General features: G+C 30.5%; 1 protein-coding gene across 1 annotated transcript in view; it reads right to left on the bottom strand.

Moving 5' to 3' along the window:
• Nucleotides 1-26,989, bottom strand: part of CadN2 (Cadherin-N2) — a 799,659-nt gene that overhangs the window by 51,733 nt on the left and 720,937 nt on the right. The window contains exon 9 of the mRNA XM_075297355.1: nucleotides 25,413-25,583. Coding sequence (XP_075153470.1) covers nucleotides 25,413-25,583 — 171 coding nt within the window. The remainder of the gene's footprint in view (nucleotides 1-25,412; nucleotides 25,584-26,989) is intronic.

The following is a 26,989-nucleotide window of genomic DNA, read 5'->3' as shown; positions in this document are numbered from 1 at the left end:
TGGCTCCCATTTGTGAAAATATTTTATTGGTCTTGTGGTACTGTTTCCCCGGCTAAGATCGACTATCATCGTGCATAAATTAGTACATATTTCGATTTTCATACCTCATGATGGACAGTTTAAAAATTCATATTGTGCGAGAAATTTAGTGAATTAACATACATTTTCCACTAACAACCCTTCAGTTGTTCCGAAAATACCCCTAAATTGAATACGCAATTCCCTATATGAATCATACGTCACACACACACACACTTAGTGTGGATGCTAGCAAAAGTGTATGGCTTACTGAGATTATAACCACAGCCTTAGCTTTGTTCCGAAGGAGGTGAAGTAGGTGGTAAACGCAATGCATTTTGCTATAGTGAGTAAAACAAAATCATTAGCAATAACAAATTTATATATGCTGCATAATGCAATAGCATGGAAATGGTAGGGAAGTGGTAGTTGATGCCAAACGCTTTGCCTGGATATCAAATAGAGGCCAATGTGAAATGTTCATACCATTTATCATGTGTAACACAATGGTGAAATGTCAATGGGGCAATGAGTGTTATGACAAGCATATATGAGACATTGATTGGGAAAGTTGATTTTATAAGGGCAATGCATTATTTTTTTTTTATTTGATTTTTTAAATTTATTATTCACAAGAAATAACATGTTGACAAAATTGTCTATAGAAATAAAATTTTGTAAACATTTTCTATAGAAATAAAATTTTGCAAACCTTCTATGGAAATAAAATTTTTACAAAATTTTCTATGGAAATAAAATTTTGACAAAATTTTCTACAGAAATAAAATTTTTTCAATATTTTCTATAGATATAAAATTGTTACAAAATTTTCAATAAAAACCAAATGTTGACAAACTTTTCTAAAGAAATACAATTGTGAAAAAATTTTCTATACAATAAAATACAATAAAAACCAAATGTTGACAAACTTTTCTAAAGAAATACAATTGTGAAAAAATTTTCTATACAATAAAATTTTGAGAATATTTTCTATAGAAATAAAATTTTGACAAAAATTTGTATAGAAATAAAATTTTGACCAACTCTTTTTTAGAAGTAAAATTTAAACAAAAATTTCTATAAAAATAAACCTTTGGAAAAATTTTCTATAGAAATAACAATTTGGCAATACTTTTTATAGAAATAAAATTTTGACAACATTTTCTATAGAAATAAAATTTTGAGAAAATTTTCTATAGAAATAAAATTTTTAGAAAATTTTTTATAGCAATAAAATTTTGAGAAATTTTTTTATAGAAATAAAATTTGGACAAGATTTGCTCTAGCAATAAAATTTTGAGAAAATTTTCTATAGAAATAAAATTTTGACAAAATTGTCTATATAAATAAAATTTTGACAAAATATTCAAAAGATATAACATTTTGGCAATATTTTAGATAGAAATAAGATTTTGACAAAATTTTCTATAGAAATAACATTTTGGCAAAATTTTCTACAGAACTAAAATTTTGGCAACATTTTCCATAGAAATAAAATTGTTACAAAATTTTCAATAAAAACCAAATTTTTCTATAGAAATATAATTTTGACAAAATTTTCTATAGAAATAAAATGTTGGCAAAATTTTCTATCCAATAAAATTTTGAGAATATTTTCTAAAGAAATAAAATTTTGACAAAAATTTGTATAAAAATAAAATTTTGACAAACTTTTTTATAGAAGTCTAATTTAAACAAAATTTTCTATAGAAATAAAATTTTGGAAAAATTTTCTATAGAAATAACAATTTGGCAATACTTTTTATAGAAATAAAATTTTGACAACATTAGAAATAAAATTTTGAGAAAAAATTCTATAGAAATAAAATTTTGACAAATTTGAAATAAAATTTTAACAAAATTTTCTACAGAAATAAAATTTTGACAAAATTTTCTATAGAAATAAAATTTTGACAAAATATTGAATAGAAATAAAATTTTGGCAATATTTTGATAGAAATAAAATTTTGATAAAATTTTCTAAAGAAATAAAATTTTGACAATATTTTCCATAGAAATAAAATTGTTACAAAATTTTCAATAAAAACCAAATTTTTCTATAGAAATAAAATTTTGACAAAATTTTCTATAGAAATAAAATGTTGGCAAAATTTTCTATCCAATAAAATTTTGAGAATATTTTCTAAAGAAATAAAATTTTGACAAAAATTTGTATAAAAATAAAATTTTGACAAACTTTTTTATAGAAGTCTAATTTAAACAAAATTTTCTATAGAAATAAAATTTTGGAAAAATTTTCTATAGAAATAACAATTTGGCAATACTTTTTATAGAAATAAAATTTTGACAACATTAGAAATAAAATTTTGAGAAAAAATTCTATAGAAATAAAATTTTGACAAATTTGAAATAAAATTTTAACAAAATTTTCTACAGAAATAAAATTTTGACAAAATTTTCTATAGAAATAAAATTATGAACACATTTTCTATTGAAATAAAATTTTGAGAATATTTTCTATAGAAATAAAATTTTGACAAAAATTTGTATAGAAATAAAATTTTGACAAACTTTTTTATTCTATTAAAATAAAATTTTGAGAAAATTTTCTATAGAAATAAAATTTTTAGAAAATTTTTTATAGCAAAAAAAAAAAAATTATAGCAAATGAAAAAATTTTCTATAGAAATAAAATTTTGACAAACATTTTTGATAGAAATAAAATTTTGACAAAATTTTCTATATAAATAAAATTTTGACAAAATATTGAATAGAAATAAAATTTTGGCAATATTTTGATAGAAATAAAATTTTGATAAAATTTTCTAAAGAAATAAAATTTTGACAATATTTTCCATAGAAATAAAATTGTTACAAAATTTTCAATAAAAACCAAATTTTTCTATAGAAATAAAATTTTGACAAAATTTTCTATAGAAATAAAATTATGAACACATTTTCTATAGAAATAAAAATTTGGCAAAATTTTCTATACAATAAAATTTTGAGAATATTTTCTATAGAAATAAAATTTTGACAAAAATTTGTATAGAAATAAAATTTTGACAAACTTTTTTATAGAAGTAAAATTTAAACAAAATTTTCTATTGAAACAAAATTTTGGAAAAATTTTCTATAGAAATAACAATTTGGCAATACTTTTTATAGAAATAAAATTTTGACAATATTTTCAATATTTTCTATAGAAATAAAATTTTTAGAAAATTTTTTATGGAAATAAAGTTTTGAGAAAATTTTCTATAGAAAAAAAATTTGGACAAGATTTGCTATAAAAATAAAATTTTGACAAAATTTTCTATAGAAATAGAATGTTGACAAAATTTTCTAATAAAATCTTGACAAAATTTTCTATTGAAATACAATTTTGAGAAAATTTTCTATTGAAATAAAATTTTGACAAAATTTTCTATAGAAATAAAATTTTGACAAAATTTTCTACAGAACTAGGGAGCCACCGTGGTGCAATGGTTAGCATGCCCGCTTGCATGCACAAGGTCGTGGGTTCGATTCCTGCTTCGATATAATATAGAAGATTGTCCAACTACTTGAATACAGAACATTATTAAAAATATTTGGAGGAAAGGGTACACCCTCTCCCGCCGTATTTGTGCCTATAAACGAAAAATCAAGTAGTCCGATTTGTTTAAAAGAATTCAAATCTTTTCGAATTTGTTTTCAGCACGAAGGATATAGTTGACTAAGTTAACGCAAAATGTTCCTCCAAATACGCTTCGGAAGGCGCAGCGAAGCGGGGCGGGTTACGCTAGTTTTTTTATATAAATAAAATTTTGACAAAATTCTCTATAGCAATAAAATGTACACAAAATTTTTTATAAAAATGAAATTTTTGCAAAATTTTCTGTTGAAATAAAATTTTGGCAAAATTTTGACAAAATTATCTACAGAACAAAAATTTTGGCAATATTTTTAATAGAAATACAATTTTTGAAACATTTTTCTATGTATATTAAATTTTGACATTATTTTCTAAAGAAATAAAATCTTGACAAAATATTTGATAGAAATAACACATTGAAAAAATTTTTTATAGAAACAATCTTTTGGCAAAATTTTCTAAAGAAATAAAATTTTGACAAAATTTTTTGTGGAAATAAAGTTTTGGCAAAATTTTCTATAGAAATGAAATTTTGACAACATTTTCTATAGAATTAAATTTTTGACAAAATTATCTATAGAAATAAAATTTTGAACACATTTTCTATAAAAATAAAATGTTAGCAATATTTCCTAAACAAGAGAATTTTGAGAAAATTTTCTATAGAAATAAAATTGTGAGAAAATTTTCTATAGAAATAGAATTTTGACAAAATTTTCATATTAACAAAATCTTCTATAGAAATAAAATCTTGACAAAGTTTTCTATAGAAATAAAATCTTGACAAAATTTTCTATTGAAATAAAATTTTGAGAAAATTTTCTATAGAAATAAAATTTTGATAAAATTTACTAAACAAATAAAATTTTGACAAAATTTTCTATAAAAATAAAATTTTAACAACAATTTTGTATATATATTAAATATTGAGAGAATTTTCTATAAAAGATCAATATTGACTAAATGTTTTATAGAAATAAAATTTTTGCTATAGAAATAAAATTGTGACAAAATTTTAACAAAGTTTTCTATAGAAATAAATAAAATTTTCACAGAATTCTCTACTTAAATAAAATGTTGACAAAATTTTCTATAGCAATAAAATTTACACAAAATTTTCTATAGAAATGAAATTTTGACAACATTTTCTATAGAAATAAAATGTTGGCAACATTTTCTATAGAAATAAAATTTTGACAAAATTTTCTATAAAAATAAAATTTTTATAAAAATAAAATTTTTTCAATACTTTTGATAGAAATAAAACTTTGGTAAAAAAATTAAATTTTATATAAATTTTTATAGAACTAAAATATTGAAAAAATTTACTATAGAAATAAAATTTACCCATACTTTTCTATGGAAATAAAATATTGACAACATTTTCTCTACAAATAAAATTTTGACAGAATTTTACTTCAATGGCTTTAGTCTAAGCTCATTTTTTAATATGTGTAGCATCCGTTCTCGCTATATATTCAGCCCGCGGACAAGTTTTCTTTATAGTATTTGTAAATGTATTTTCCCAATTTCCTGTTTTGCTCTTCTGGATTCGTCTGGAATTAGGTTAATTATCCAAATCGATTCTTTTCGCTAGTAATAATTGTATTGACTCTTCATTTTTCTTCGTGAATGTCTCTTATATTAACACCAGTCATCCTATAGCCCCTATCTAATATTTCTCACACCGTTCGATAATTATTCTTTCCATTTGACATGAATGTTAGCCCCATTGAACAATATAGTGCTATGTAATATTTCACAATTTTTATACTTTCGCCCCTGTGTTTAGCTATCCGTGCGTATTTGGTACAGATGAGATGGCATAGGAAATTGCAGTTTTTCTCGTTGCCATACCATCGATTGGCAAAGTTGAGCAATATTTCCTGTTGGATTATAGGGGTTCATCACTTGAGCATTTGTTGCATTTGATGGAAGTAATGATGTGGAAAATGTTAGCACTATCGTCAGTAGTATGGGGCAAGTGCCATTGATGTCGGGTTATAATATAGCTTTATGACTATCTCGGTATACTAAAGATTGTTTTTGAATGTCATATTGTGTTTTGAAGTTATAATTTATTAATTTCTTAAAAACATCTGGTAGAGAAAGTTGATGTGAAGCATTTCTTGGAGGTCCTTCTCAGACAATTTTTCAATGTCCATCAGAGTGATGTCCATCAGAGAGATTTTACAAAATGGCAAAACTCGCGTACAAAAATATCAATTGCGACGTTTCGATCTTTTGTTACAAAAAGTCGAAAATTCAATTTTCGATACCCATATGAGCTATATTACAATATTAATTTATTTTGTTGATGTTTCAAACATTTAAAAGACTTTGTGGAGAATAAACTTGTACCAAAATTTTGCAATATTGAGCATTAAATGAGTGTTATTTGAGAAATTTGCGACACTAGTAGAAAGAGGTTTTGTAATATTAGCAAAATATCATGAACATTTTCGTTATTAATACGAATTTTCATTTTACGAATTTAAAAATTAAATCTAATAAATATTATTTGACAGTGGAGCTCAAGTTTGTAGTAAACTAGATTCTTTTAAATTGAACTACTGTATGGTTAAAATGGTCATGATTTGGCGCCAATGATTTTTTTCTTTTTTCTTCTATGAGATGTTGTAATTTCGTAAACTGCCGTTAAAAAGTACAACAGGGCATTAAAATTTCCTGGTTTTAACAAAGCTTTGTGGAAATCTCAAAATGTGGAGTAAAATTTAGTTAAATTTTCGTGCGTGGTAGTTCATTTTTTCTATAAAACAGTTCACTTTTTTTCGGTGCATTTTTATTTTATATTTATCATTTATTTTTTTTTTCATTTTCATATTTTATTTTAATTATTCAATGAAAAATCTTTTGTTGAAACGTAGCCTTTATTAAATTAGAATCATCTGTTTCATATTAAATACCTCAAATTCGCCTTTGTTTTATTCAAGGTTCAAACTTCTCCACATTTGCGTGGTCCTAAAATCCTTATTTGTTGTATTTAATAGCCATAACAACAATACACCATTGTTCTGCTAATTAGGAAATCTCTACATGTATCCATCTTCATTTGAAAAACATTTTTAAAGATTCTCATCTTCATTGTACACATTTCACACAATGGTTGTTATAGTAAAGATACAAAGCTCTCTCTCTCTCTGTATAATTGATTATACTAATAAAGTGTATTAACAAATCTCCCAAAATACTATTTAGGGGACCACACAGTTAGTAATAGTATTGTAAGCAACAATGTGTTTGTGTGTGAGTGTATGGACTATTGTTGAAGGACACATGAATTTCGTCCCATTACATTCACACACACACACCAACAAATACACAAATGTTACTCACATTATATTTAATGTTATAAAATGAGCACCGTTGCGTTATTAATGTGTAAATTTAGATCTAATTGTTTGTTTGTGCTGCGTACATGTAAGGGGCTTTCCATACAAGTGTTGAGAAACAATATGGAATGTGGGGTATAGGATTTTAATATAATAGAGAATAGATATTTTGAAGTGGTGAAGGAAAAGTTTTTATGAAGTTTATTAGAGGTTGAAAAGCAATTTCACTAAATGAATTTCAATTGAAAAATAAACCTTCCAGGTGTGAACAAAAAAAAAAAAAAAAAAAAAACAAACAAATAAGTACAAATGATTTTTTTTTTTATTTCACTAGACACTATGAATGCAAATTTCGTAAATCAATGTGTATACTAATCGATGTTTGTGAGGAAAATTCAAAATAAAAAATACGAAAAACCGTCTTGTAATATTAAGTGCGACTAATCGACCTAGTCGACTTGCAATGTTTTCCAAAATAAACTATTGACTTTTAGAGAGAATTTGAGCTTAGATTAAATAGATATTATGATGCAAATATGTTTGTGGGTACTCAGAGGTATACTGTAGGCTGATAAATCAACGGCAACATTGCCAGAATTGTTTCACCAAAAACCGCTAGATATGACCAAAAATAGCTAAACAGGCTAAAAAAAAATACAGAAAACCTCAAAATATTTTTTGCCTTGCCAGAAATGTAAAACTTAAAATATAATATCGGTTACCGATATTATTCGAAACGTTTGTTTTGAGACAGGTGCATAATCCATAAAACTCACTTGAAATTCTAATAATAAATTTATGACCAGATATATCCCTAACAAGGAAACAAAGAAATATCTACAATTTACTACAGATCCGATAAAAACCGATATATCCATTACTGGAAGACGTTTTCGTCGTCCTAACCGATATTTTGACCTTATATACACCCACAAAAAAAAAACAAAAAAACAAAAAAAAGTTAAATTTTCGTATTACGTTCACCGTTACCACTGTTGGTAGAATTCTACCAAAAATGGTAGATTTTTTACTGTTTGGTAGATTGGTATAATTCTTGATGTTTTGATACATTCATTCCTCTCCATCTAAAAGGTACTTCACAAATTGCCTCTAGAAAAAAAAATTTTGAAAAAAATTTTTACAGAAATCAAATTTTTAAAAATATTTCTATAGCAATAAAATTTTAAAAAACATCTATAGAAATAATATTTATAAAAAAAATTCTATAGAAATAAAATTTTTACAAAATTTTCTTAGAAATAAAATTTTTAAAAAAATTTCTAGAGAAATGAAATTTGTAAAAAAAAAAATACATTTTTCAAAACATTCCACTCCAACTAAGAGGTACTTCACAAATTGTCTCTAGAAATAAAATTTTGAAAAAAATTTTTATAGAAATAAAATTTTAAAAAACATATCTGTAGAAATAAAATTTTTAAAAAAATTTTCTTAGAAATAAAATTTGACAAAAATTTTTATAGAAATAACATTTTTAAAAAAATTTCTATAGAAATGATCTTAAAAAAAATTGTACATTTTTCAAAACATTCCTCTCTAACTAAAAGGTAGTTCACAAATTGCCTCTTGAAATAAAATGTTTAAAAATTTTTCTATAGAAATAAAATTTTAACAAAATTTTCTTAGAAATAAAATTTGACAAAAATTTTTTTGGAAAAAAATTTGTAAAAAAAATATCTATAGAAATGAATTTTTTTTCTATAGAAATGAAATTAAAAAAAAAACTTTCAATAGAAATTAAATTTAAAAAAAATCGATAGAAATTTTTTTTAAATAAATAAAATTTGACAAAATTTTCTATAGACATGGAAATTTTGACAAAATTGTCATACGCCTTTAGAAAAAAGATTTTTTCTAATTACCACACAAAAAATTGGCCAAACACTGCAAAATAAGATTTTTATTGGGTAGTTTTTTGGTAAAATGTTCTTAAAATTTTGGTAGATTATGGCAACAGTGATGCTTTTATCATTAAACTGTTGAATGTTTTGCTATGAATAAATATTTTTGGCATGTTTGATGTATGGTCACACGGGGCAAAAATTTGACTGAAATCAAAAAAGAATCCGTCGCCACAGCCAAACCAACAGACATTTTTAGCTCATATTGGATATCTAACACCGTTGTAGGATTATTTTCCAAAAACCGTATCCATATATTTGGAAAATGGTTCTGGAAAAATGTTTGACACTCATTTTGGTCAAATATTTGCCTAGTGTGACCATAGCCTGAGTCATTTCAAATGTCATTGGAAAGTCTGATCACAGCAGATGGACGGATATCTTCACATTCTTTTATCTATTCGCTTTCAATCATATTTTAAATATCACTTTACAAATCTTAAATTTTTGGGTAGTGCCATATAATAGAGAGCTCGGTTAGGGGGAATATACGAGAACAGCATTGTAAACCATAATGCACTATACCTATATATACGACTCATATACAGCAATGATATCAATGACGTGGTAACAATTGTTCTAGGGTAACACAAATAATCCAAGTAAATGCTGAGATATAAGTAAGCACTTTTATTTGTATGTCTCTGGGAAACATTCTTCAATAAATTGCATTCCCCCTGAGTAAGTATACTCTTTAAGCTATGATCTCGACTAACACTACATCTCGTAGTTGTGCTAACATAAATGGCGACGTAAAGGTGTGTGTATATGTGTCAATATAATCTTGAGAAGCTTTCGTTGCCATCTGTACATATATAAAACTATGGGTATGTAAGTGCGTGTGTGAAAGAGAGTTATTGGATATAGACATGAGTTGTGGCGTATTAATATCTCATCACTTAATGTTTATATACTCAATATTTAAGAAGGGTATACGGGCATTTGCTTATGGGCGGAAGAGTCGCGAATGTGTACACTTTCACAACAATCATGCTGGTAAATGAATGGTGGGTCTCTTCACAAATCCTCTATTGAAAGGGGTTAACCTTCGCCATATGCATAGCAATGCACTGCACTCACTTACTTGCCTTAAGCTAAGTGAAGATATAGAAATACGTTCTCTCTCTCTCCCTCTCTCTTGCTCTGGTTTGATATTATATTGTTGCAAGAAATTGGATTGCATAGCATTGTGCTTATGTACCTTACAAAGTAAACTTGGCTATGTGTACTTGTAACAGCAATAAATGTTGACTGGTAAACTGGTAGCTATACCCAAGAGTGGGATAAATAGACTTTTAAAATAAGAGTCAGGATTTTATAAATTAAATTGTTGACTTATGTAGAATTTCCTATAATACTAAATCTTCTCATTAATATTAGTGATATTGCTGAGTTTTCAAACTTATTCAGAGAGGCCATATACAGCTGCGCTCAAAATAATAATAGTAGCAAATAAATTAAAGCACCATCGTGATTTACAGTTTTTGTCGTAAAATTGGTACTGTACTCAGTGTTTTTAGGTTGCCGAACATATAGACGGGATCCTCTTCAATCATAAAGCACCATTTTTGACTCATCCATCCAATGTTCCTCCATTTCTGTACTGGGGAATGTTCCTCCATTTCTGTACTGACCAATGGAAATGGAATGTTCCACCATTTCTGTACTGACCAATGGAAATCCTCTTGGGCATACTTTATTCTTTTCGATACATGTTTTTTTTGAAAGGAGAGTGACTTTTCTTGGACTATGGACAGCTAAATTATTTTCGTCTTTTAATTGTTTGTAAGCTAGCTTATAACCCTTTTATTTGTTTTGGAGCTTGCAAAGGGATTCTTCTTATGTCGATTTTTTTACAACAACAATAGCATCAGAAGTTAAACCAACGGTATTTTTTTATTATGCACACTCCAAACAATGATATAGTAAAAAACAAAGATAAAATAAACCTTTAGTGGAAGGAATAGAAGAAGCAGAAAAAAAATTCAGCACAGCACTACTATTATTTTGAGCACAACTGTATGTAGGAATGCCCAAATTGGGATGTTTCGGTCCCCAAAAATTCCCAACTTTAAAATTAAAATTCCTCACAAAAATCCTCAATAAATGTTTGATAAGTTTTTATGTGAAAAAAATAAACAAATACGGTATGCTGCAAAAATTGCTTGAGGGCTGCACAAAACCGGGAGAGTTGCAATTGTCTTCCAAATGCTCGAGAAATGAACAATAAAATTGGGTTACACAAGTCCTCAAATTTATGGAAATTTTGAAAAAAATCCGTAATTAAAACATTTCGTCCATATCCATGAAAAATATTTGGAGGCAAATCCCCAATACTGGCAACTGATGAGTTTTCAGAGCTTCCCTGAGAAGTTATATATACGCAGTGAAAACATTACACGATTGATAGATTATTATGTAGGTCTAATTTATACATCAATTTGCTGTATGATATTTCGGATGTCATTTATAAAACGGTTTCCAATAATTTCCTTGAACAAATCCAAAAACAAACCGTTTTCAAACTGAATAAAATCGAATTTTCGGAATTTTCCACTTAGTATATATGACTATCAGAAATATCTGCTCTGAATCATCACATCAGTCCACCTAGGCCTTACGACCGAACATCAAAAAGTTTTTCAGCGCTGGAGTATCCCACCTCAGTAATGGTAGTGACATTTCTAAATGTTTCAAAGCTTCTCTAAGTGGTTTCACAGCAATGTGGAACGCCGTTCGGACTCGGCTATAAAAAGGAGGTCTCTTGTCATTGAGCTTAACAGGGAATCGGGCAGCACTCAGTGATAAGAGAGAAGTTACCCACTGTGGTATCACAATGGACTGATATAGTCTAAGTGAGCCGGATACTTCGGGATGCTACTTAACCTAATCTAGGGATGTCCGTCAGGGCTTATAGAAACTGTAGTTTTTATCCAATTTGCCTGAAATTGGAAATCTAGAGGTATTTTAGGACCATCAAAAAGTGTACCGAAAATGGTGCATATCGGTACATGTTTTGGTATAGCCCCCATATGGACCGATCTCCCGATTTTATCCAATTTGCCTGAAATTGGAAATCTACAGGTATTCTAGGACCATAAGAAGGTGTGAAGAAAATGGTGAGTACCACTCCATGTTTTGATATAGCCACCATATAGACCGATCTCCCAATTTTACTTCTTGGTCTTCTGGAATTCGTAATTTTTACCCAATTTGCCTCAAATCGTAAATCTAGAGGTATTCTAGGACCTTAAGGAGGTATGCCGAAAATTATGAGTATCGGTCCATGTTTTCATATAGTCCCCATATAGACCGATCTCCCGATTTTACTTCTTGGGCTTCTAGAATCCGTAATTTTTACCCAATTTGCCTCAAATCGTAAATCTTGGGGTATTCTAGGACCTTAAGGAGGTGTGCCGAAAATGGTGAGTATCGGTCCATGTTTTGATATAGCCCCCATATATACCGATCTCCCGATTTTACGTCTTGGACTTTTTGATTCCAATGTTTCGGTTGACCTCGTCAAAAGAATTTCATTTCCATAGAAAATTTTACTAAAATTTTATTTTATTTTATTTTATTCTGCCAAAAATTTATTTCTATAAAAAATTTTGCCAAAAAATTATTTCTATAGAAAATTTTGCCAAAAATTTATTTCTGTAGAAGATTTTGCCAAAAATTTATTTCTATAGAAAATTTTGCCAAAAATTTGTTTCTATAGAAAATTTTGTTTTAATTTTATTCTATAGAAAATTTAGTTAAAATTTTATTTCTATAGAAAATTTTGCCTAACTTTTATTTCCATAAAAAATTTAAGTACCTCTTAACATTGGTGGAGGAGAAACACTTTGCAAAATCTACCTTCTAAAAACCATCAAGAATTCTACCAATCTACCAAACAATTAAAAATCGACCATTTTTGGTAGAATTCTACCAACTGTGGCAGCCGTGGCTTTAAGACCAAAATTTCGATATGATCGAAAACCAATAAAACTAAAATTCGAAATCTGAAAAAAATATTTTTCAATTGAATTGAAAATTCTATAGATCAAATGTATCCAAATAATTGTCTTCAAAAATTATTTTATAATTATTTGATTAATCTCTTTTTCCTTGCCATGATAAGATGCATATCTTTCATGGCCGGAACTGTAATATATTGCAACATTTCTGCAAACGCAATACAATGAAATAATGCTCATTTTCAATGGCTCCTAAACATTTAATAGCGTTCACACTAACACTTGATGGATTCGCATAGGTATTCGATTCAAATATTGACACTTGATGAATTTTTACGCCTATGTATACTCGTATGTTAATAGTTTAAAGAGGGTTGTGTGTGCGTGTGTGTGTTTGAGAGGTGTTGAAGAGTAAGCATATGCAAAATTAAAAGTATTTATTACTACCTCGAAATTATATTAGAATTTCTATAGTAATTAAAAATCGTAGATATTTTGAAATTTCAAAAGCAATTGCTATTATAAAATTTCAAGTACATCCAAAAGAAAGCTTAAATCCTAGGCTTTACTTGAAATTTACTGAAAAAGAGATCGGTGATTTTTATTACTTTGTAGTTTTGTGGTAGCTACTCTAAAAAAATCGACAAACAATTAATTTGAAACTCGTTGTAGCAATCTTTGAATATAGAAGGACGGACAGGTAGACAGAGGAAAATGGGTAAATCGAATCAAAATTTAATTCTGGGACAATTTGTATATTTTTCTGATGGCTTCACATTACTTCTTACAGATATTAAATATATATATTGACATACTTATAATTCCCTGTATCACAGTAGTGTTAAAGAGTAAAATAAATGTATAGCAACTTTGCAAAATTAAACCAACTGTATTTTTATACCCACCACCATAGAATGGTGACGGGGTATAATAAGTTTGTCATTCCGTTTGTAACGCATCGTAATATCGATTTCCGACTATATAAAGTATATATATTCTTGATCAGGGAGAAATTCTAAGACGATATAAGCATGTCCGTCTGTCCGTCTGTCTGTCTGTCTGTCTGTCTGGCTGTCTGTTGTAATCACGCTACAGCATTCAATAATGGAGCTATCGTCCTGAAATTTGGCACAGAATCGTCTTTTGTCTGCGCGCAGGTCAAGTTCGAAGATGGGCTATATCGGGCCATGTTTTGGTATAGCTCCCATATAAACCGACCTCCCGATTTGGGGTCTTTCGCTTATAGAAACCGTAGTTTTCATCCAATTTGCGCGAAATTGAAAATCTAGAGATATTTTGGTACCTTGAAGAGGTGTGCCAAAAATGGTGAGTGTCGGTCCATGTTTTGGTATAGCCCCCATATAAACCGACCTCCCGATTTGGGGTCTTTCGCTTAAAGAAACCGTAGTTTTCATCCAATTTGCGCGAAATTGAAAATCTAGAGGTATTTTGGGACCTTGAAGAAGTGTGCCAAAAATGGTGAGTGTCGGTCCATGGTTTGGTATAGCCCCCATATAAACCGACCTCCCGATTTGGGGTCTTTCGCTTATAGAAACCGTAGTTTTCATCCAATTTGCGCGAAATTGAAAATCTAGAGGTATTTTATGACCATAAAGAGGTGTGCCAAAAATGGTGAGTGTCGGTCCATGTTTTGGTATAGCCCCCATATAGACCGATCTCCCGATTTTACTTCTTGGACTTATAGAAACCACAGTTTTTTATTCAATTTACCTGAAATTGGAAATCTAGAGGTATTGTAGTACCACAAATACGTGTGCCAAAAATTGTGAGTATCCGTCCATATTTTGGTATAGCCCCCATATAGAGCGATCTCCCGATTTGGGGTCTTGGGCTTATAGAAACCGTAGTTTTTATCCAATTTGTCTGAAATTGGAAATCTAGAGGTATTTTAGGACCATAAAGAGGTGTGCCGAGAATGGTGAGTATCGGTCCATATTTTGGTGTAGCCCCCAAATAGTATCAATTACTATTTTTTAAATTAAATTGACTAAACCAGACTAAACAAAATAATAAAAGAGCTTTAGTTATTCAACTAAATCAAAAGTTCAACCACAGATTTATTTTATAAATACTAGATTAAAAACATTGCCATCGGCAACTGCTACCACAACCAAAGTAATTCGATTGTGCATGAAAATCTTTAGCGGAACTTTCTGCTGTGTATATACTTGTTTAATTTTTAGAAAAATGTAAAATCGTAAATAGGTTTCAAATTCTGGGGGGGGCTAAAATTTTTCTGGGGGGTCTAAGCCCCCCCCCAGAGGCCTTCCTACGCTTATGGTCCCCATATAAAACAACCTCCCGATTTGGGGTCTTGGGTTTATAGAAACCGTAGTTTTTATCCAATTTGTCTGAAATTGGAAATCTAGAGGTATTTTGGGACCATAAAGAGGTGTGCCGAAAATGGTGAGTATCGGTCCATATTTTTGTATAGCCCCCATATAGACCGATTTCCCGATTTTACTTCTTGGGCTTCTAGAATCCGAAGTTTTTATCCTATTTTGCCTGAAATTGGAAATCTATAGGAATTTTCGGGTCATAAAGAGGTGTGCCGAAAGCGGTGAGTATCGGTCCATATTTTAGTATAGCCCCCATCAGAACGATCTCCCGATTAAACTCCTTGGGTTTCTAGAAACCGTAGTTTTTTTCTGATTTGCCAGAAATTGTAAATACTGATCATGAAAATTGTTTGAAACTCAATGTAAAATTTCCAGATTTTACATCTACAGATTTAAGATTTCAAATCAAGACGTTATTTTATATTTTTCTTGCACACTTACAAGATATGTTAATGATTCCTCTAAAACTCAAGCAAAAATGGTTCTTATAAATCCAGAATCTGATATAGTCCTCATAGGTGAAATCTTTAAATTTATCTTCGAGAAGTGTCCTCAAGTAATCTAGCCCTCCTGAAATTTCAAAGGAAACCCTAATATTTGGTTCATGGTGGTGGGTATTTAAGATTCGGCCCGGCCGAACTTACTGCTGTATATACTTGTTTTATTATAACGATTCTTCGAAACATTGATATGTGAATCCAATTAATTGCGGTAGCAGCTAAATGTTTTCACAAATTATGTATAATGATTAAAAACCGTATATTGGTAAATTATAAACAAGTTTTGCCTATTAATGTGGCTGCATGCCTGTCAAATGTAAATCTCTCCTCTCTATAGAAATGTAATTAGTATTACATATGAGAATTTTATTATGAGGACAAGTGGAAATTTTTAATTAATCCCAAGTTGTAGTTAATTAGATTTTATGCCATTTTAAATTGCTAAAATTACAAAAATATAATAATATTGTTGTCGATTTTTTGCACAAAGATCAATTAATTCAATTTGAGGCATATGAATATATTGGCCCCGAGGATCTAGGCAAAAGGATTTAAATGTTAATTAAATCATTAGCAACATCTTATTATAAACGTTAATGCCATAGGGATTAAAAATATGTATATTAATATTGTTAGAATATTAATGTGGTTGTGAAATAAATAAATTTCATGAAATACGAATAAAATAAACGTGGGAAAATCGTATTAGTACACAAAAAAAGGCGAACTCTTTTATGGGAACTATGAACTACAATGTGCATAAATTGGACTAAATTGTATTTCAAATTTTGAGATTAACAAGTAAAATATAATAAAAACAAGTATATACGGCCGTAAGTTCGGCCAGGCCGAATCTTATGTACCCTCCACCATGGATTCTGTAGAAACTTCTACGAAAGACTGTCATCGACAATCGAATTACTTGGATTGTGGTATCTTAAAACTACTTAACATCATTTTCTAAATTGTGAGTTAGTTCATACGTGGTATATATTAGACAAAAAAGTTATGTATAGGTAAGTCTACAAATAATTACGAATCGACATGGACTTTTGCACGGTACGTAGAGAACCAGAATTGAAATATGGGGGTCACCTATATGGGGGCTATATAGAACTATGAACTTGATATGGACCAATTTGTGTGTGATTGGGGATCGATTTATCTGAGGGCTATATATAACTATGGACCGATATGGACCTAGGTAGGCATGTTAGGTTGTTAACGGCCATATACTAGCACAATGTACCAAATTTCAACTGACTCGGATGAAATTTGCTCCTCCAAGAGGCTCCAAAACCAAATCTCGGGACCGGTTTATATGGGGGCTATATATGATTATGGACTGATATGGACCACTTTTGGCATGGTTGTTAAATATCATATACTACAACCACATACCAAATTTAAACTGAATCAGATAAATTTTGGTCTTCCAAGAGGCTCCGGAGGTCAAATCTGGGATCGGCTTATATGGGAGCTATATATAATTATGGGTCCATGTGGACCAATTTTTGCATGGTCATTAGAGTCCATATACCAACACAATGTACCAAATTTCAGCCGGATCGGATGAAATTTGCTTCTCTTAGAGGCCTCGCAAGCCAAATCGGGGGATCGGTTTATATGGGGGCTATATATAATTATGGAGCGATGTGGACCAATTTTTGCATGGTTGTTAAACCGTATACTAACACCATCTACCAAATTTCAGCCGTTCGGATGAAATTTGCTTCTCTTAGAGCAATCGCAAGCCAAATTTGGGGGTCCGTATATATGGGGGCTATACGTAAAAGTGGCCCGATATGGACCAATTTTAGCACGGCTATTAGAGACAATATACTAACACCATGTGCCAAATTTCAGCCGGATCGGATGAAATTTGCTTCTCTTAGAGCAATCGCAAGCCAATCTTGGGGGTCCGTTTATATGGGGGCTATACGTAAAAGTGAGCCGATATGGAACAATTTTTGCATGGTTATTATATATCATATAGTAACACCATGTACCACATTTCAGCCTGATCGGATGAAATTTGCTTCTTTTAGAGCAATCGCAAGCCAAATTGGGGGGTCCGTTTATATGGGGGCTATACGTAAAAGTGGGCCGATATGGACCAATTTTTGCATGGTTATTAGATACCATATAGTAGTACCATGTACCAAATTTCAGCCGGATCGGATGAAATTTGCTTCTCTTAGAGCAATCGCAAGCCAAATTTGGGGGTCCGTTTATATGGGGGCTATACGTAAAAGTGGACCGATATGGCCCATTTGCAATACCACCCGACCTATATTAATAACACCTACTTGTACCAAGTTTCAAGTCGATAGCTTGTTTCGTTCGGAAGTTAGCGTGATTTCAACAGACGGACGGACGGACATGCTCAGATCGACTCAGAATTTCACCACGACCCAGAATATATATATACTTTATGGGGTCTTAGAGCAATATTTCGATGTGTTACAAACGGAATGACAAAGTTAGTATACCCCCATCCTATGGTGGAGGGTATAATAAATACACATATAGTCAGTTCTTGACCGGTATATATAGGGAAGAAATAATTACGAACCGATATGAACTTTTGTGCGGTAATTATAGAGCCAGAATTGAAATATTGGGCTCGATTTATATGGGGGCTATATACAATTATGAACACGAGTCTACCAAAAATATCAGATTTTTTTACTAATTGGTAGATTTTGCTAAATATTCCTCTCCAACTATGAAAAGCTTCATAAATTTTCCATAGAAATAAAATTTGGCAAAATTTTCTACAGAAATAAAATTCTAACAAAATTTTCTATAGAAATAAAATTTTGATAAAATTTTCTATAGAAATAAATTTTTGACAAAATTTTCTATAGAAATTATATTTTGACATAATTTCCTAAAGACATAAAATGTTGACAAAATTTTCTATAGAAATAAAACTTTGACAAAATTTTCTATAGAAATATAAAATTTTGACAAAATTTCTAAGTTCCAACAGGATCGGATGAATTTTGCTCCTCTAAGAGGCTCCGGAGGTCAAATCTGGGGATCGGTTTATATAAGGGCCATACATAACTATGGACCGATATGGACCAATTCCTGCATGGTTGTTAGAGATCATATACTAACACCACGTTCCAAATTTGGACCGGATCGGATGAAATTTGCTTCTCTTAGAGGCTCCGCATGCCAGATCTGGGGATCGATTTATATGGGGACTATATATAATTATGGACCGATAAGGACCAATTTTTGGATGGTTGTACCAAATTTCAGCCGGATCGGGTGTTATTTGCTTCTCTTTGAGGCTCCACAAGCCAAATCTGGGAATCGGTTTATATGGGGGCTATATATAATTATGGACCGATGTGGACCAATTTTTGCTTTGTTGTTGGAGACCATATACCAACATCATGTACAAAATTTCAGCCGGATCGGATGAACTTTGCTTCTCTTTGAGGATCCGCAAGCCAAATCTGAGGATCGGTTTATATGGGGGCTATATATAATTGTGGACCAATTTTTGCGTAGTTGTTGTAGACAATTATTTGTATGTCATTGAAATTTTACTGGTAGTTAGTTCATAAAAATTTTGAGGCAATTGAGGAATAAAGAAAAAGTCGTTGAGCTAGGGAAAATTTCTTACAAAATTATAAAAATAAATTAAAACATAATATTTTTTATACCTTTCACCATAGGATGGGGGGTATATTAACTTTGGCATTCCGTTTGTAACACATCGAAATATTGCTCTAAGACCCCATAAAGTATATATATATTCTGGGTCGTTGTGAAATTCTGAGTCGAACTAAGCATGTCCGTCCGTCCGTCCGTCTGTTGAAATCACGCTAATTTCCGAACGAAATAAGCTATCGACTTGAAACTTGGCACAATTAGTTGTTATTGATGTAGGTCGGATAGTATTGCAAATGGGTCATATCGGACCACTTCTACGTATGGCCCCCATATAAACCGACGCTCAGGTTTGGTTTGCGGAGCCTCTTGGAGGAGCAAAATTTATCCGATCCTGTTGAAATTTGGTACATGATGTTAGCATATACTCTCTAACAACCATGCAAAAATTGGTCCATATCGGTCAATAATTATATATAGCCCCCATATAAACCGATCCCCAGATTTGGCTTGCGGTGGCTCTAAAAGAAGCAAATTTCATCCGATCCGGCTGAAATTTGGTAGATGGTGTTAGTATATTGTCTCTAACAAGCATGCAAAAATTGGTCCGCATCGGTCCATAATTATAAATAGCCCCCATATAAACCGATCCCCAGATTTGACCTCCGGAGCCTCTTGGAGGGGCAAAATTCATCCGATCCGTTTGAAATTGGGTACCTGATGTTAGTATACGGTCTCTAAAAAGCATGCAAAAATTGGTCCATATCGGTTGAAATATGGCCGCTAACAACCATGCCAAAATTGGGGACATAAGATTCTGCCTGGACGAACTTACGGCCGTATATACTTTTTTATTTCAATAAATATATGCTAATTTTAGCATTTAGATTTTCTATGTAAATTTTTTTATTTTCCTATTTCTGCCAGACATTTTTATCAAAATTAATACTTATACTGGAAAAAATATTTACGTGATATTAAAGATTAGGCAAACTCAATTGCGCAAGGATGTGCAATTTACACACTATTAAGGACAAATTTCTTTAAAATAATGAAATTTTAATTAAAAGAAAGTTTATAGTCTTTACTTAAAAAATTATTTTCATTAAATTTAAGACACACACTTTGAAATTTTGCGACCCTTCGTTAAAGTTGCATGTCTTTAAACTTAGGCAAAATTTCCTTCAAGTAAAGAAACACCTTTTTGATTTAAAAAAATCGTCCTTAAATTAACTGAAATATTGAATCTATAGATTAAAAGTAAAAACGTTTCAAATATAGGCTAAGACTTATTTTGAGAATTTTGTATCTTTGGTTTAAAGTTTTTTTTTTGGAATTAAGAAAATAATTTTTATTTCGAAGTATCCGTCATAATTTGGATTTTTAAACTGGCATTTATTTGTACGTGAATAGCTTTATTAATATACCGGGAAAAATAGAATGAAAATTCGATCAATGAAATCTGTATCCTAATTTTAATTTTATAGATCCTAGATTTAAAACCAGATAGGTCGGAAAAAAATTTTCTTATTTTAAATAACCCACATCTTTGGCTCGGAATCAATACCAAAATCTTTAAAGGAAGGTTAAAATCTTTAGATCCAAGTAAACTCTTTTTAGTGTACTTTAATTGACTCCTTTAAATTATTTTATTATAAATATTTTCCCTTTATATAATACAATTATTTTTTCCCACTTCTTCTATGGTAGCATTTTTTCATTTATATATACTCATTAAATCTTTTTATGGAAGAAAGAGAAAATCAATTTGTATTACAACATTTCCGTCACTTCCGTTTCTTCCGTTTTCTTCCTTTTTAATTGCACTTTACATCAAACACAAAATGTATATTAAAAAATGAATGTGCAACTTTTTCCCTCTTTCCGAGAAGTAGACTGTAAAATGAAAAGAGAATCAGTGAATTAAAGAAACATTATTTCAATGATTCCAATGAAATCAATGAGGAGGGAATTCAAGGGAAGCTATTTCAAAATGATTACAATACAAAAATGCCTTCATTAACATTATACTGTAACATGGACGAAATGGTAGAGGGGTCTGAGTTTAAATGATCACAGTAAAAAGTGTTTTTTTGTTTTAACTAATTAGAAAACCATATCGTAGAAAATGTTAAGTTGACTGTGAAAATGATTAATGAACATAGTGTTAGAGATTGTAATAGGAAAAAAGTATTTTTGTTTAATATAGGAAAAGTCCCGATTTTCGACATTTTGAAAATTTGTGAAATTCGACTTTTCGACCTTCCGATTTTTTAAAATGAGGAATATTGGAATTTACGAGTTTTCGCCTTTTCAAGATTTTAAAAAAGCGAAATTTTGACATTTTAAAATTTCGACTTTTGAACTGTGGCTAAACCGAACAAAAGGTTTAGTTGGCTGTGAAAAAGATTAATTAGCAAACACACTAAAATAAGTTATGGATTCAATCACAAAATTAATTGATCCAATTAATTTTTAACTCAAATGACTTCAATCACAGAAATGATAGTATCAATCACCGAAGTCATTTAAAAAAATTACTTGTTATTATTAAGTTTTGCAATTGATCATTGTTTTTGTTCAAAAATTTAAATTTAAAATTAATCAGAAATAGTTTGTTTTAAATATCGGAAAAGTCGCAATTTTCGGCCTTTTCCAAATTTGGAAAATTCGAAATTTCCCATCTTTTAGGACCTAAAAATCGACATTTTGACGATTTAGAATTTCGATTTTTTTTAAGTCTGAAAACTCAACTTTCGATTTGTTTTTTGAACTGCGTTTAAACCGAACAAAAAATGTTAAGTTGGCTGTGAAAAAGATTAATTGACGCAGTGGACACAGGACTTCAAAAATTGTAAAAGTCAACTTTTCGGTTTTTTTTCAAATGTGGAAAATTAGAATTTTTGAGTTTTCGTCCTTTTCAAAATTAAAAAATTTCGGCTTTTCTAAAATTTGTAAAAGTAGATTTTCTAGTTTTCCGTATTTTGAAAATTTGCAAAGAACAAAAAACAATTTTCCGTCATTTTAAAATGTTTGAACTGTGATTACACCGAACCAAATTTTAATTTGGCTGTGTAAATATATTAAGTTACACAGTGATAGGTATTGCAATCAGTAAATAATTTCAGAAAGTCGATTTTCAGAAATAAAGTCCTAATTTTCGGTTTTTTTTAAATTTGCAAAACTCATTTTTTTACAAATATGGAAAAGCCGCATTTTCGATTTTTCGTAAGATTTTAAAAAACCGACATTTTGACTTTTTAAAATATCAACATTTATAAGATTTAAAAAAGTGGGATTTTTAGTTTTCGATTTTGCTTAAAAAAAAAAAAAATGTGGTTTCGATTTTCGGACTTTCTAAAATTTTTCAACTGTCATCAAACCGAACAAACACTTAAATTGGCTGTTAAAAAGGAGTAATTAACACTACGATAGGGATTGTTTTCAGAAATAGACGATTTTTGAAGTTTGAAAAAAGTCCAAATTATTGACATTAAAGAATTTGTTAAGTTGGAATTACCTACCATGCGGTCATACTTGCGTACGTTGTATTCGAATGCCTTGACGAATACGATTCTTCAATTGAGTTACACAGCATGCGTCCGAACTAGAGGTGTGCACGTGAGTAATAGTTTACTCACGCTCACGCACACTCACGACTGAAAAATCATACTCACGCACAATATTTTTTGGCAGGACTCACGCACACTCACGAAAAGAAAATTTGCACTCACGCACGAAAACGTCATGACTCACGAAAAATACCATGACTCACGAAAAATATCATGACTCACGAATAATTTTATGATTAATTTACCTTACCGAAGTGTCTGATAACATGAGCATTATTAAAATCGAGAGTGTTATTAAACTCTTAACATCCCAGGTGTCGTTTTATGTTGGTGAGCAGGAATATTTTGGTGAGTGTAATTCGTTACTCACGCACACTCACGAAGATATTATTTTCGTGACTCACGCTCACGCACGACATTTTGGTTTGTTAATCACGCTCACGCCACTCACGCTGTTGTCATGAGCGTGACTCACGACTGACGCACGAATCACGAAAATTTTCGTGAGTCACGACAAGTTCGTTTCACGTGCACACCTCTAGTCGGAACACAAATAAATTTGCTGATTACATTCCTCGCCTCGGCACTTTTTATTATGTTTTTATATTCCACGCACTTTTTAAAGTATTGGACTTTATGTTTTTTATGGAGCCACCGTGGTGCAATGGTTAGCATGCCCGCCTTGCATACACAAGGTCGTGGATTCGATTCCTGCTTCAACCGAACACCAAAAAGTTTTTAAGCGGTGGATTATCCCACCTCAGTAATGCTGGTGACATTTCTGAAGGTTTCAAAGCTTCTCTAAGTGGTTTCACTGCAATGTGGAACGCCGTTCGGACTCGGCTATAAAAAGGAGGTCCCTTGTCATTGAGCTTAAGTTGGAATCGGGCAGCACTCAGTGATAAGAGTGAAGTTCATCAATGTGGTATCACAATAGACTGAATAGTCTAAGTGAGCCTGATACATCGGGCTGCCACCTAACCTAACCTTATGTTTTTTTTTTAAATTTCCACAATAATTCCTCGTCTATATTCTAGATTGTTTTTCGTTTGTTGATTTGTTTACATGTTGTTTAATGTTGTCAACGCATTCGACGCATTGAAAAGATAAATGTTCGTCAACTTTAGGCGTCATATGCAGACGTTACTTTTGTCGTGTAACTCAAACAATAGTGGTTCTCACATTTTAACTTTTTTTGACAACAGCATATAACGCACGCATGACCGCATGGTATATAATTCCACCTTTATAGTCAACTTTCCGACCTTTCGAGTTTTTTTCAAATAGGGAAAAGTTGAATTTTCGAGTTTTGGATTCAAGAAAACCGAAATTTTAGACTTTTTTCCGACTTTTCTAAATTTTTGAACTGTGAGTAAACCGGATAATTATACAAACTCATATTCACAGTATTCCTGTACAGTGCCTATTTCTTATCTTTTCGGATCATTTCTTGTGTTGTTGCCGTTTTTTTGTCCACCTTTTGGAAAGGTTGCAAAACTGTCAATATCAAGGTAACAAGCAATTATTACCACATGTGGCTCTCCAACGATAGGTTTCTCAGCCAAATATAAAGCAATCACACTTAAATTCCGTCATGTATAACATTATTTCCGAATGAAAAAAAGATTTCAAACTGTCTTTTAATTAAAATTTAATTAATTTTAAGAATTTTCTCCTTAATACTGTGCAAATTGCGTAACCTAAAATTTAAGCTGCATAATCTCTCATATTAGGTGAAAAATTGTTTCAGTGTTGTTGCAATACATATTAGCCACCATTTAAATTCTAATAGTGATTTGTAAAGTGGAATTTATTGGAACGTGAATCGCTTTGTTAATATATCGCAAATGAAAATGTGATATATGTGCTCTATATACTAACATTAATGTTATAGATAGCATACTAAAATATGTATTTGTTTGAAGAGACACAGTAAAAAAATCCTTAGTGGAACGACAAAATATTTGGCTTAATGTAAATTTTTTTTTGGTGCAGTTTTTGTTTAGAAAATTGCCGATTTGCATATAAGTTTCCTCAGTTCAGCTTTTTCTTGTATATTGTAATAGCTCGTATTTCTACCATCTCATACATATGTTTGTAGCTTTTATAACTTTGAGCATTTCACCCGCTATTAGCCTTAAGGCCTTACACCTTATTGTTCGCTAATAGTCCCGTTTTCCATATTTTCAATTTTAATCAATTTCTTTTTTTCGCCTTTGTGAATTTGACCCAAACTTGCTGTTTGTTTGATGCTAGTTTGCCAGAGGGACCATCTCATTCCATCATTTAATTCTCATTATATTACCAAAGAGTTGGCCACCCACACAGAGAGGGAGAAAAAGAGAGCGAGAATTTGAGCCCACAGCTATCTGAGCTGGCTATGTCAGACTACAAATTGGATAGTGTTCACACAATGCATGATGTTATGTGAACACAAAACTTTGCCTTTGCCGTTTGCATCGATGTGCGGAAAAGGCACTATGGTCTTAATGATACTTACGTGCATTCGTATTCATTCCACAAATCAACACAATCAAATGGATCCGGGCAGATAATGTTCGAACATGGTCGATTTGAGGGGCAGTTACGTTCTAAATTTCTCGCCATTGTTGCTTGTCCCCATTGGGTGCCATTCATAGAGGGTGGCAGTGGTAAATGTTTGCCATCAAGTCTAGAAAAAGAAAGAAAACAAATGAGAGAATAGTAATTTCTATGAAAACCATATAAGATATAAAGGAAAATAATTAAATATTCAATTTCATTTTAAATTAAGCAGTTTTTTTTGGAGGGTTAATATCAAAGTTTTTTTTTTTATTTTACCAGAGCTCCCAAAAGTAAATTGAAAACAAGTATATACGGCCGTAAGTTCGGCCAGGCCGAAGCTTATGTACCCTCCATCATGGATTGCGTAGAAACTTCATCTAAACACTGCCATCCACAATCGAATTACTTAAGTTGCGGTAACGCTTGCCGATGGCAAGGTATCTTAAAACCTCCTAACACCACATTCTAAATTGTATGTAAGTCCATACGTGGTATATATTAAATCAAAAAAGATCGATCCAATACGTATATAATTCAGTTTGACAAAGTAGACATAAAATTTTGACAAAATTTTCTACAGAAATAAAATTTTAACAAAATTTTCTATAGAAATAAAATTTTCACAAAATTTTCTATAGAAATAAAAATTTTGACAAAATTTTCTATAGAAAGAAAATTTTGACAAAAATTTCTACAGAAATATAATTTTAACAAAATTTTCTATAGAAATAAACTTTTGACAAAATTTTCTACAGAAATAAAATCTTGGTAGATTATTTTTGGCTCGAGTGGCAACCATGATTATGAACCGAATAAAATTTGAACAAAATTTTCTATAAAAAAAAAAATGACAAAGATGAAAATTTTATTATGAACCGAATAAAATTTTAACAAAATTTTCTCTAGAAATAAAAGTTTGACAAAATTTTCTATAGAAATAAAATTTTGACAAAATTTTCTATAGAAATAAAATTTTGGTAGATTACTTTTGGCTCGAATGGCAACCATGATTATGAACCGATATAGACCAATTTTTGTGTGATTGGACCAATTTTGGTATGGTTATTAGCGACCATATACTAACACTACGTTCCTAATTTGAACCGGATAGGATGAATTTTGCTCCTCCAAGAGGCTTCGGAGGTTAAATCTGGAGAACGTTTTATATGGGGGCTATATATAATTATGGACTGATATGGACCAATTCTGTCACGGTTGTTAGAGACCATATACCAACATCATGTACCAAATTTCAGCCGGATCGGATGAAATTTTCTTCTCTTTGAGGCTCCGCAAGCCAAATCTGGGGATCGGTTTATATGGGGGTTATATATAATTATAAACCGATGTGGACCAATTTTTGCATGATTGTTAAAGACTATATACCAACACCATGTACCAAATTTCAGCCGGATCGGATGAAATATGCTTCTCTTAGAGGCTCCACAAGCCAAATCAGGGGATCGGTTTATATGGGGGCTATATATAATTAAGGACCGATATGGACCAATTTTTGCATGGTTGTTAGAGACC

This window comes from Haematobia irritans, chromosome 2 (assembly GCF_050003625.1).
Source record: "Haematobia irritans isolate KBUSLIRL chromosome 2, ASM5000362v1, whole genome shotgun sequence".
In the NCBI taxonomy this organism is placed as follows: Eukaryota; Metazoa; Arthropoda; class Insecta; order Diptera; family Muscidae; genus Haematobia; species Haematobia irritans.
The sequence above is the reverse complement of the archived record's forward strand: the minus strand, read 5'-3'. Positions and strand labels throughout refer to the sequence as shown.